The 13,590-nt window shown below is 45.8% G+C and overlaps 1 protein-coding gene across 1 annotated transcript; it reads left to right on the top strand.

Moving 5' to 3' along the window:
* The first annotated feature begins 2,313 nt into the window (after positions 1-2,313).
* On the top strand, positions 2,314-6,072 carry foxj1b (forkhead box J1b). The gene is made up of 2 exons (XM_053414012.1): positions 2,314-2,907; positions 3,581-6,072. The coding sequence occupies exons 1-2, from the start codon at positions 2,314-2,316 to the stop codon at positions 4,475-4,477; spliced, it is 1,491 nt and encodes a 496-aa protein (XP_053269987.1). The 3' UTR covers positions 4,478-6,072.
* The last annotated feature ends 7,518 nt before the right edge of the window (positions 6,073-13,590 follow it).

Raw genomic sequence — 13,590 nt, 5'->3', positions numbered from 1 at the left:
TTTAATGTGACTGGCCAAGCAGTCTGATCTATGACATTTACCCTGAAAATATAAATAGCTCACAACGTTGTCAGGGATATGTGTGTGTGTGTGTGTGTGTGTGTGTGTGTGTGTGTGTGTGTGTGTGTTACATCCCTAATATTAATGCAGTGTGGTGAAAAGGCCACAGTGAACACTGACTTGCAGATATGCAGCCTTGAATAATATCATGGTCTGCTCCAGTGCACCCCCGCAGGAAACAATCACTGGTTTAAATAAGGGTTTTTCAGGGCCTCTAAACTGCCTCTTACAGCGGGTAAGTGATTAAACCAGTTTACCTGATTCAGTTACTTATTCACTCTGTGGGGGAACAACAGGGCTGAAAAGCAATAGGCTGGCCAGTGGAGGTTAGGACCCCAACTCGGACCTGAGATGTTAGGGCCTCACACACAGGCCTGATCAGCCTGTGACGAGCCTTCCTCAGCAGAAACTGTCTTGTGATTAAAATGCAGAAACATGCATCCCTAAAATCCTGTGGTGGTCCCTGACACCTATTTGTTGTTGGAAACTCTAGTGTGGAAGACCTTCATATATACAAGGGATATTCACCATCTTGTACTTATGTGACGAGCCCCTCTGCTGTGACTGCAGTGCAGTATCAAACCACAGTGTGGCAGTATTTCCTCATTATTCACGGTGGCTCTTCCATGGACTTTTTGCATACACAGGAACTGCAATGTTTGCATAGAGCATTTGTAGAACATGACACCAGCACTTCCTGATGATCACTTTAATCATCCAATGTGTTTGCGTGCTTGCGTGCGTGTGTGTGTGTGTGTGAAGTGCATGCATCTACCTCCATTATGCTCAGTCTATTAAATATATATCGCACAATTCATGTGCTTACTCCCCCTGCTCTTACAGCAGAAGGACGATGCCTGTGGAGAAGTCACAGAAGCGACCTGGGGATCAATCTTTGCAACTGCTGCTGAATAACTCAATTAGCATTATCCTGTTTCCACGTTAGAGGACGGTAACAATAACACCCACCCTGACACTGTGGGGTCTTGGTAAACACAGGCTTATCAGTTGTTTCCCTCCTCTGCAGGTGCAACAAAGTGCGCTCCAAGCGGGACGTGTGGCGCGTCTTTTTCAGCGCCACCAGGGTGGAGGGGTGGTGTTACAGAGTTCACGTTTCAGGCCAACAAAACGAGATTAAAGGGGAGTGTGTGCGCTCGCGTGTTTGTTTGTGTGAGTGTGTGTGTGTGTGTGTGTGTGTGTGTGGTCCAGGTATCACTCCTTTCGTGGGGACAACGAGCAAGTCCCCATGATGTGTATCATTGAATTCTAAGGTAAATTCATGGGTTAGGTTTAGCTTAGGTTTAGCTTGGGTTTAGGATAAAGGTAGGGTAAGGGTTAAGTAAGTAACTATTGGTATGAATCAATGTAATGCCCTCTGAAGTCATGGAGACTGTGTGTGTGTGTGTGTGTGTGTGTGTGTTTGTGTGTGTGTGTGTGTGTGTGTGTGTGTGTGTGTGTGTGTGGTGCAGTAATTATTGCGTTCCTTTAACATTTAGATGCGCAGTAACGCACAATTATAAGGATAGAGAGAGAGAGAGAGCGAGAGAGAGAGCGAGAGGGAGAGAGATAGACTTCTGGTGAGTGAGACCTGGCGAGGCAGAGGTAAGCAGCCAATCGGAGCTCCCCCCGGGCGGTTAAAGGGATGGTGGGCAGGTCTCTGGGGCTTTAAGAACGACTTATTTTACAACCTACACACATTCTCACATCTTCAACTCCCACACACACAGACACGCTCGGGTGGATGAGTAACAGCCCGGTTTGCCTGAGCCCGACACGGATCTGTCCTGAGTGGCGTTTTGTTCTATTCCAGCTCCTCCGTAGACTACGCGCGGCTGCTGCTGTCGGATGCTCCTCGCCCTCCCCCCGCTGCACTTGTTGCGCAGAGACTGGATGCGCCGCTGAGACCTCGGAGAGGAGAGGAGAGAGGGAGAGAGAGGCAGGGACTCGCTGCAACAGGTGCACACGGAGCATCTCCTCCACACACGCCGCCGGAGGTAGGGAAATTACGCACCATTAGGTTCATCTCTGGCACGAACGTATTTGCTTGGCTTTGGATATTTTGACCAAGCACTAGCCTGCTGATTTGTGTGGCACCTGAGTGTGAGGTAGGGTTTGGATTTATTTAGTTAACATCATTTTTTTTGTTTTTATACCTTTTCCCAACCTTTGGCCTGAAGATAAAACACAACTTTAGATGCTGATCTGAGGATCCTGTGCTCGTCTTCAGCCCCTCGCCGCGCGCACGAAGCCAGGATGCCGGTCTTGACGAGCCCCGACATCGCCAACAAGTTTAAGGAGAAATGGCTGGGGGTCTTCCCGGAGGATCAGGGCGCGGGGACGGACTCTGCCCCGCTGGACGACAGCCTCACCAGCCTCCACTGGCTCCAGAATTTCTCCATCCTCAGCGCGGACCCGGAGCGACCCAGCGGCGCGGCAGGTCCGGGCTGTCCGTCCTCCCAGCAGCACCTGTTCCTGAAGAGGCTCGGCTTCCCCAGAGGAGGCGCCGACTCTCCGTCCAGCCCTCCGGCCGGGGACACCGCCTCCACCGGGATGCCTCTGTACCTCGGGAGCCCGGTCACCTCCGGCAGCGACTCCACCGCGGCGCCGCGGTTGTACACCAGTTGCGCGCTCTCCACCTCCGGGTACCCGCAGATCCCCATCCAGGCCAGCCCGCCGGTGGATGTCGACTACAAAAGCAACCCCAAAGTCAAGCCGCCCTACTCCTACGCCTCTCTCATTTGCATGGCCATGCAGGCCAGCAAGCAGCCCAAAGTGACTCTGTCCACCATCTACAACTGGATAACGGCGAATTTCTGCTACTACAGACACGCGGAGCCCAGCTGGCAGGTAACCGACACCAGGACCAGTCCAGTCTATTATTGATGAGTGCGATAAATGTTGAGGTGAGGGAGGGAAGGGTGAGGATTTGACTCCAGTGTCACCATCAGACACCACGTCTGTGGACCTGCAGCGAGGCACGAGGCCTTTTCCGTTAGCGTGGGAAAAACAAAACCCACCAGATGTAGAGTAGATTAAAACTTAAAGGAAAGAAGTCTAATGTCTCCTGGATTATTATCCTACAGGGACTCGAGTGTGTAATTTCCGCCTGATGATTTCCATGACAAGTGGGGTTTTTTAATGCAAGAAATGTCTATCTTCTTGGAGAGTGCTCATACAGGGTTTTTGTCTGAGGGGAATGGTGATGAAGAGAGCGCTCTAGTGTGTGTGTGTGTGTGTGTGTGTTGGTGTGTGTGTGTTTGTTAATGAGGGCTCCTGAGAGAGATGGCAGCTAAGCACAGCTGATCATGTTTGAAATGCACAGAGCTGCCTGTTACTAGAAAGCCTCATTAGGTACATTTGCCTCTCCTATACAAACAACAACACTACCCCCCCCCCCCTTCCCTTTCATATCCTCTAGTCTCACTGACATTTTTTACTTTGTGCATGACTGAATCAAATTAGCTCAAAGCCAATGGGATCATGTTAAATATAATTTATTTTATCTTTGTCTCTGTCACAGAACTCAATTCGTCACAACTTGTCCCTCAACAAGTGTTTCAAGAAGGTCCCCAGACAGAAGGACGAGCCGGGGAAAGGAGGCTTCTGGCAGATTGATCCCCAGTATGCTGACATGTTTGTCAACGGCATCTTCAAACGCAGGAGGATGTCTGCCAACCAGTACAACGGCATCAACAGCAGCAGTGGCGGCACGCAGAGACAGAGCAAACTGGAACAGGGTTATCACAGCACCCAAAATGGCTGCCCTTACCAAGTTGTGGGCGGCAAACGGAAGCACCTGTCCTCGAAAATCAGCAACCACGTGATGAGGGTGACTGAGTCTCCTCTGCTGGCGACCGAGGCTCACAGAGCAGACATCCTGCGGGGGGACTTTGACCTGGCGTCCGTGTTCGACGACGTCCTGAGCGGGGACTGTAGCAACTTTGAGGATTTGGACCTCAACACAGCGCTGAGCTCCCTGGGGTGCGAGATGGAGGTGTCCATGCAGGGGAGGCAGCATTCGGCAGTGAGGTGGTGCGGGGGAGGCGACCTCTTGGGTCAGAGCCAGCATCTGAGCCACCAGCAGTCCTACGGCTACATGGACCTGAGCGGCTCCGCGATGGAGTGCGCGGCCAACCTGGGGGAGCTCCACGTGCCGCTGTCGCAGCATGCGCAGCGGCAGCAGCTCGCGCCGCAGCTGGACCAGGATCAGCTGCTCCAGAGCCAACACCACCTGCAGCAGTTTGACGAACCCGCCACGCTGTTCCCGGAGCCGCCAGAGGAGGCGCTGTTGCAGCCCTGGGAGGACATCAAAGAGGAGGCACAGGCCATCCCTCTCTCTCTGGATCAGGGCTTCGGACTGTGCGATGGCTTCTTCACGGAGATGCAGCCATGGGAGCGAGTGGAAGCCTATCTGTGACCTTTGACCCGAACTCTAATGACTCTTTAATCCAAACATCTGCTTGTCCAGCTCCCCCTCCCTAAAAGGATAAAACTGATGAAAGAGCCGCAGCACGGTTACGTCCACATTTCTTCCAATTATTCTGCAATATCCTGCATCTGTAATTTATTTTTTGATACATTTCCTCTCTGTTTTTGTGACAATAAGAACATGATCATGTTGAACTTTGAACTTGAGCTGCAAGCCCAGCTAACAAGTGATGCCCTCAACAAAAGACATTATAAAGTTTGTTGGGTAACATGATTAGGGACTATGTCCCGGGACAGATTTCTTCCTGTCAGGTGATTAACAGGAAGCGGTGCGTATCACTACGCAGAGCTGGTGCATGGGGCAGAACGAAGTGACAATACGACGGAGTGACTTTGATTCAACCAAATTAAAGTTTCATGCAGACTATGAAGGGTCACGTCGCGCATTTGTGGGATGAATGTCAGCAAACGGCTTCTACTGAGTTGGACTTTTGGAAATATTAGCGCTCGCAGATAAAGATGTTGGTTATATGAGAAAGTGTTCATGTGTTCTGAACCGGGAGCTTCAGCCATTTGTGAACGCCGATGAAGGAAAAGCTAAAATACCCTCATTCAAAGCACTCTACACACAAGCACGGTCACAATGGGACTCTGACAATACACAGAATTCTATTTTGCTACATTAGCATCTAACATTTTTGTTACTAACATGCAGTGAAATCATTCATCTCAACCGCCAGCTGTGTTGTGATGATGACTCATAGTCTTCAGATTAGAAATCAGTCACTTACGACTTTCTTATATAGTCAATTTAATATATATTCACTTAGGTGTATAGCGAGAAGCCGGGCAGAAACGTCTGCCGTTCAACTACAGCTATGTATTGCAAAGTAAAATAAGGAGCCGACCTGAAATTGAGTCATGAAATCGAACATTATGCACTTTGATAGGCAGCGGTTTTAGGTAAGCGAGTCAGCTTTTACATATTTTTTTTTTATGGTATTACAATGGTGTTTTTCTAAAGTTTACTGACCATAACGTATGATGCATATATGCTGTAGCTGTCCCTGTGGGTTCCTTCATGAACGATGAACTCAACACTGCAATAACATCGGTTTGCTTCACTGTAATCCTTTTTTAGTTTTTTCACATATATATATATATACATAATTGGACATTTGTTGATTATATTTCGCCAAATTTGTTGATAAGGAATATGCAGTTCATTGGTGGAATTTGTTGTGTTGATCATTAAGAGTTGCATCTTCTGTCACTGGGTGATGGATTTCTTTTTGTCCTCTATTGATTACTTTGGTGTCAGTCTTTCGGTTTTGTTTGTAAGGTTTGTTTTAACGAACCTGAATTTCATATTATGTGGGACAACAATAATTATTAGTAATAATGACTGCTGGTTTGGGGGTGACAAGCGATTAGCAGAAACATAAATTCAACTCTTTAAACGCCAGATTTTTCACATTGTATCATATTGATCGCGTTTGATACAGACCGTTTAATCTTACCATGTTTGTTTTCATTTGTACTTTTTTAAAAAGCTGTTTGAAAATGCAATCATGCCTTGATGCAATAAATGGTGTCAATTAAAGAAAGAACAGTGATACAGACGTGCATCCTTCACTTTCGATGTGCTCGGGATGGAACGCATGTGTGAATGATACTGTGGTCAAGATTATCGTTAGCGCTTTGTTTTAGAAGCCAAGAGATAAAATGTCTGTCTGGGTTTATCATTAATCAGCACAGACAGGTCCTTACTCGCTCGGCACTATAAAACAGACAGGGGCTAAACGTTATTGCATAAACACTTGTACCATATAAAGTTACTAAATACATCAGCCAATAGCACAGACCACCTTTAGCGTTATATTACAAGTGTTTATTTGACTCCATTATTCAAACAGAAGTAGTCAGAAATGGTCCCAACTTTTGGGTGTCCAAGGTCAACGTGGGGGACATCTGAAGAGGTAATGGTTGCATATGATGTATGAGTTTAAGAAAAGAAATTATAATACAATATAATTCAATAATTATAGATAGAGAGAAAAGTGAACAAGACAAAGGAGTTGGGTGTTTCTACAGAAGTGGAGGCGATGAATGGACGTCAACTGCAGCGTCTGTACTTCAAGTTTCACACGTTGACATTTCTGGTGTCTCAAGTTACAAAGTAAAGTTGATGTTAGGAAGTGTAAGAAGTCAACTTGCAGTCTCATGGCAGCAATTCAGAAAATAAAGTGGGACCATCAGAGTCATGACTCATCCTCTTGTTACCATGAATGTAATAATCACAGGGTAACACTAGATGTATATATTTCACTTGACAGGTGTAAGATTGACTCCACTTAACTTGACTGTAAGTGGTGCTGAATGGAAACCCAGGAGTTCTAACGTCGGTCAGATTGGTCCTCTGGGAACCATGAATATCGGAAACAATCATATGAAAACAATAGCTGTAAATATTTCACTTGATGGGTGAGAACTTGACTTAACGTGACTGGAAGTGTTGCTGAGTGAAAATCCAGGAGAATCAAAGTCAGTCAGGTTCCTCCCCTGGGGACCACGAATATCTGCGACACTAGATGTAGGTATTTCACTCGATTCGTAAAAAAACGACTTGGTTCTTGACTCGAATTGTTGCTGAATGGAAACTAAGGAGAACCAAAGTCCGTCAGGTTCATCCTGTGGGGACAACGAGCATCTGTAGAAAATGTCATGGTAATACATCAGCCAAATATTTCAGACTAGACCAAGGACAAAATATAAAGCTAAATGCATTTAGTGATAAAAGAAATCTCATCAGAAAAGAAGAATAAAAATGATGATGAATGCAGTGTGTTGAGATTGTCTCTTTATAGAGTAGTAAGAGTTTGAGACACTCACCATGTCGACCCTGCATCTCTCGTGGCATTCTCTAAGAAACTTAGGTCTTAGCTGATAGAAAATGCCCTCAAAACCTAACTGCCACTTCTCACCTCAAACTTTTCCACAAGTCTCTTTGCATGCCCTGTATGAAAATGTGCTTTTCTGCCGCAAATCTCTTTTTAATTGAAATTGTTGTGGGAAAAGGGGAGAAATGCGGCTTATCCCCGTCCCACAGGTCGTGTGTGGAGATCTCCAGGAAGGGGCGGAATAACTCAGATTCCTGAAAACAGCAGGGACCACAGCCAGATTTGAGGCTGAGGCGTGTGCGACCATTGACCGCTGACCACTGACCTCTCCAGCTGATAGAGGGGCTGATCCTGTGACGGCTATGGGCCATATTATACCAGGTATAGGCCTCGAGGTAAGAGCCGGAAAAGAAACAGCGGGGGTCACTATCAAGTTGAAGACTGAAGCGGTGTCGGTTACACTTAAATATGTGTGTGAGTGTGTGTTGGTGTGTGTGAACGTTCACACTTGTCTCTGTTTGTCTGCGGCCGTGTGCAAGTTGCATGTGTGCGGTTACATTGTACACCCATAAGGTTTGTGTTGGTCCACAGGTTCCTTTGTCTGCACTCATGCTGATGTGTGCGCCGCCCGCTGAGCGTGTGTGTACACGGCAGCGATCGGAGCCCCATGGCGGCCCAGATAACACTATCTCTGTGGAGCCAGAGCCCTGTGGTTCTATTCAGCGGTGGTGGATGAGAGGCTGAGACTGCCCAGCACGCGGACCTGCTCAAAGAAGGAGGAACAAGCTGGGCTGTCACTGTGGGCTAACCTTGCTTATAATGCTTTATAACCTCTTCCCTGGTGCCCCCTCTGGGAGGCTCTGCATCCGATTCTAGCTGGGGAGGGTTACACACAGGAGGGCAGAGGCAGTAACTGGGACGGGAAGAGGGTGTATTCTGTCTTTTTATTGCCATCGTGGCACCCTCTGGACTGCTCCTGATTAGAGTCAGCCACAGACAGGGTCAGCCAGCTTTGCTAAAGAAGCACCCCTCCCAGCGTGGCACAGACATAGAGTCGAACTCCCCGATTATTGGGGAAAGCCACAAAGCTATTCTTTGTGGGTCAGAGCAGATAGAGGACACATGATAGGGGGTCCCTCACTAATTAGATTCCTCACTGTGGCACAAAGAAAAAAGTGGCAGCGGGTAAACGCCCTAAGCCTGTTTTATAGCCCCAGAGGAGCCCCTGAGTGAGCGTGATTACACGAACAGGTTAAGTGTTAGATCAACGCTGATGAATGCCATTTCCTCATTTGTGCGTGGAAGCAAAGGATCACACACATCTATCAGGGAGCGACCTCCAGCAGGAGTCAGCTTCGCCTTCTCTGAACTGGCGGGAAATTGTCATCCATCTCCGGTTTCCAGGCCCTCATCACATATTGATAAGGGAAAAAGACAGGGATGATATTCAACTAGGGAGACCATCCATTAATGTCTCTCCAGACAGGGTCTGACAGGAGGGGCTTAGGCAGGAGACACACCTAGTCTTTCTAAAAGACTGTTGTTTATGCATGAAATGCTAATTAGCTTTCCATTTAGATTGCCTGTTCCATTTTGAAAGGAACTGCGGATGGGAAATTAGAATAAAAGCAATGTGGTGCAGCGGGCTGTGGGGGTTTTCTTTTCTTTTACAGGGAATTTACCGACTTGCGTAAGTGGTCAAAGTGTGCACATGGTAATGTTTACAATCAATAAGATCAGCGTCATTACTGCGAGAACTGAACGTCTCGCTGCATTATCCCTCATCAAAAGCCTTATTTGTGGAGTTTTTGTCCTGAGGAGCCTTTATCCCTCCATACGACTAATGAAGACAGGGATATATAATTTGCCTATTGAGCCATGAGCTCCCAGTTCAGTTTTGATGTGCTAATTTTATTTGTTCAAAGCATGCCGTGCAGACAAATGCAAGGCTGCAAATGAGTGCAAACACAACTGCACACTGATAGATGGTGAAATGACAATGTCATATAGAGATTCTTTAAGGCCAGAGAGGCTCTTTTCAGCCTTATAGGAGGATACAGGACTTATATAACACATCCATTGTGTCTCTCATTCCTCTTCTACACCAAGAACTGTCAACGCATGTTTTTTAAATTTAGGTAAACCCACTCAATAAAAGCAAAACACTCTGCAAAACAATTTGCCTTTTGTGTAATTTTTTCTCCTTCATGTTACATGTCACAAACTGGGAGGCTCACTCAATAATCGCTGTTGCACGTTGTTGCCAAGATGTAAAACAACAATTCGTAGACAGACGTCCATGGCTATTTACCTGCCAAAACCTCAAAGTCCATTGTGCACCGCTGCAGGGTTAGCTTCCTCCAGAGAAGAAGAAGAAGAAATTAGCATGTTCACCCTGGTGTCATGTCGTTAAAAACCAGCATCAACTGCAGAGTCATTTCACCCGAGAGTGAATTACGATTATATCCATTCCTATTGCAGCCAGGTGTTTGACCAGTGGAAAAGGGGCTTTAGTCTTTTTCCTGTTGTTTCTCTGCAATGTGATGTTTCTGGAGCACGTGGTCATTCATCGCAGGGTGCGGCATCATTGTAAACCATTTCCATTACATCTGTAATGCTCCTGAGTGCTCTGTCTGCTTCAGCCCTTGACCTTTACATTTTCTTTTGTACTTCTCAGAGTTGACCTTCAATGCCTGCCTCACTGTGACATTGTTGCCGCCCCTGAGGAAGACGTTCACTGTACAGCCTGTTGTCCACTGCAGAATACACAGCTCGTCTTCTCCGATGGCATCAGTCGGTCGTTCAGTCACAGCAATCACTTGACTGGGAACTGTGGCCACTCCTGTGCGCGGTTGCTTTGTCGCTGGGTTGTGCACTGAATTTCCACTGGGAAGATGACGGGTGTCATATGTCCTATTGTTTCTCATTAGCTCTTTGCATATATAACAAAATGTTCCCACGCAGCTGACTTGAACGTACCCGGGGGCTTCTCCGTAACCTCGAGCTAATTATCCATCCTGAGCTTATTAAACAAATCTATTTTTGACACAGGCGTGATCACTTTCTCAGGGTGATGTCACAATAGTCACATGATGATGAAATTGATAACTAATTTACATGTTGACCATTTGCATGCATTAGTAGATGGACCAAGTTTATGTAGCAGATTACATGGCTGCTCCTCCTCCTGAGCCATGCTGTTGTGTTGATTGTGAAATGAAAAATGTTACAATAGAAACGTAATGAGAGCTCAACAAGTTACACCTGCGGCTGCGGCGCTGGATCTGTAGCAATCTAAATATGTAATCTTGAGAAATTGATAATTTTTTGTAAGGGATATAATATATTATGGTATGCTATGCGGTTTTGTGTTGCATCGTTTAAGCATATATCACATTGATGCGTCAGATAAAATCTAACAAATTCATATTGATATAAAATAGTATAGTCTCACACTGTACTGGATCACAATCAGTCTCTGCTCTGGTAGGATGATCAACGACAGTATGGTGGGATGTTTCTATTTTGACCTAAGCTACATTTTGATTCCTTACATATTTTAATTTAATGGAGACATATTATGCTCATATTCAGGTTCGTACTGTGACTTAAATCTACTTGAAATGGTTTACATTGCTGCAGCTCCTCTTTTCAGCCTCTGTCTGAAACACTTGGTTTAAGCACCTGCTACTTTAAGGCCCCCCCCTTCCTGATAATGGTGTTCTTACTCTCGCTTTACTTAGCTTCCTTAAGGGGCGTGTCCAACTAGGTGCCAGTCATGCTTTATGCAAATGTATGTCACAATGTATGTTACAATGTCATGTGACATCACAATGATGCAGGACTATGAGCTTGAGTATCGATGAGGTGTTTCAGAAAGGAGCACTTCTTTCTGTGGGGGAGACGAGACTTTGGGCTGAAACTGAAAAAACATCAGATATCTCTTTTAATTCAATTCATTTAATTTACTCACCAACTTCTACGTCTGGAAACTTGGCAACAACACTCACACGGGTCGTAAATGTTTAATGAGCCGGATTCTTCAAGTTGTTTCAGGTGGCTTTAGAGACCTGATCAGACGGCAAGTATCAAAATGAAATCTATTAACATCATTGATCATAATGGTTGCATTGGCGTTCATTAATTTGAGTGTTTTATGTGCTGGTTAATTGAGTTTTTCAAATAAAGAACATGCACACAAATATTCACAATTAGGTTGTATGAATTGTATTGGATGAATAATATGGCATCATATGTATATATGTATATATATATATATATCTATATATAGCAACAGGAATATATATATATATATATATAAATGCCGTCTTGGCTTACGTGTGTGTGTATGTGTGCAACTTGGCATCCACCACCCGCTCACTGAAAGACATTCTTGCCCTGTGCCTTTGGTCTCTGTGGTCGCAGCGAGCTGCTGATTGTCCAACAGGCAAACAGGAGGAGGGCACACAGCTGCCACACACACACACACACACACACACACACCCCAATACACACACACATACCCCAATACACACACACACACACACACACACACACACACACACACACACACACACACACTTACGCATACAGACACATACGCATACAGACAAACACACACACATACGCATACAGACACATACGCATACAGACCAACGCACAACAAAGGCACTCACATATTACCTAGGCTCACACACACACACATACTCATGCCCACACACAGAGGGCTAGCCAGAGGGCAGCGTGTCAGGAGGGTACGCATGGATGAGAGTGCAGACAGCGAGCCAGGACAGCGCTGGACCTCTGCCACTCACACAGCATCAACCTCGGTGCCAAGGAGCAGAGCAGAAAACAAGCCTGGACCGACCCTCTCAATCTGGCCTGCTGCTCCGCCTGATGCTTGGCCAGAAAACTCCTGGTTGGAGCGCGGCACATCTTAGATTCAGAATCAATCTCCATGTGCAACTACTTGTCCCGAGGCAACTGAGTGTTTATTTTTATCACTGTCTTTCTTGAGATGGACAAGTTGCTCCAGAATTAGTCGGTCATCTGGATCAAAAGATTGGTCTAACGTTTGTCTACATTAGATAAAGTCAAGTACATCACGGACACCATCTGCTCCATAAGTGCTGATTTCAACAGGTCTTAGAGTAAATGTATATGAATTTATTAAAAATGTTCAAACTTCATCAAACTGTCCAATATTTCAGTAAGTGGAATGGCAGAAACAATTTGTTACTTTTAGTTAAGTATTTCAACGGTGTACTTTTAAACTCGCTTTAGTGTGTATCTATTACTTTGACCCGACAATTTCAACCATATTAGAAAGGGTTTTCAGGCTCAGTGCAGCCAGATTCAGACATAAACAGCAGAAAGATGCTCTGGAATATGTTGGTTAGACGTCATCACTACTTCAGGGAGATCTCCGGTGCTCAGGTGAGGAATAGGAGGCTCTCAAATCTCTACTTTGGCATCTCCCTCTTCTTCATCCCGAGATACTTGTGTTCTTTTTGTTGTTTTCATCAACACGCATTTTCCTCCTGTATTCTCACAATGGCTCACTCTGACATTCTCCGGATTTTTTACTAGGAGGCTGACAGCCGCTCATTAAAGTGACAACATGCGAGTTGAAGGTGATTAAAGTGAATTTGGTGGGATCTGTTTTTTGTGGAGTTCTAGCTGTGAATTTACTGGTTATTAATGTTACCACAGTGTGTAGATATCAGCATGAATATGTATGCCATCACTTAGACCTTGTACTTGGTGATGAGTCTCCTTCATCCCACAAGGTCACTCAGGTGGGAGAATATTTTGAAAAAAGTCAAGGAGATGTTGGGAAAAGAAAAGAAAAGAAAAAAGAATTCAAAGACAGATCAGGGTTTCATTTTGTATCAGCCAATGTGTCTATTTAAGTGTGTGTGACAGATGAGTTTGTGCATTCAGCCATGATTGTGTGACAGCAGTGCAAGGTGGTGCAGGTGTGTGTCCTTCCACCCCCACCTACTATCCAGGACCTCTTGAAGCCACTAGACTGCCTCCAACATCCCCCCTCCAGACACACACACACACACACACACACACACACTGTTCTCCTATTCTTCTCCCCTATGTCTGTGCACAGCTAAGGGCTCTTATTTGATTAGCTGCGATTGGCTTAGTGAAGCAGTGGAGCATTTGGCTCACCGGGGGAGCTGTATACAGT

Source organism: Pleuronectes platessa, chromosome 21 (genome assembly GCF_947347685.1).
Source record: "Pleuronectes platessa chromosome 21, fPlePla1.1, whole genome shotgun sequence".
In the NCBI taxonomy this organism is placed as follows: domain Eukaryota; kingdom Metazoa; phylum Chordata; class Actinopteri; order Pleuronectiformes; family Pleuronectidae; genus Pleuronectes; species Pleuronectes platessa.
This window is presented reverse-complemented; position numbering and strand designations above follow the sequence as displayed.

Excerpts from the sequence above, each read along its gene's own strand:
- foxj1b (XM_053414012.1), top strand. The coding sequence starts at position 2,314 with ATGCCGGTCTTGACGAGCCCCGACATCGCCAACAAGTTTAAGGAGAAA. Across the intron at positions 2,908-3,580 it reads ACGCGGAGCCCAGCTGGCAG|AACTCAATTCGTCACAACTT; the intron begins GTAACCGACACC and ends TCTCTGTCACAG.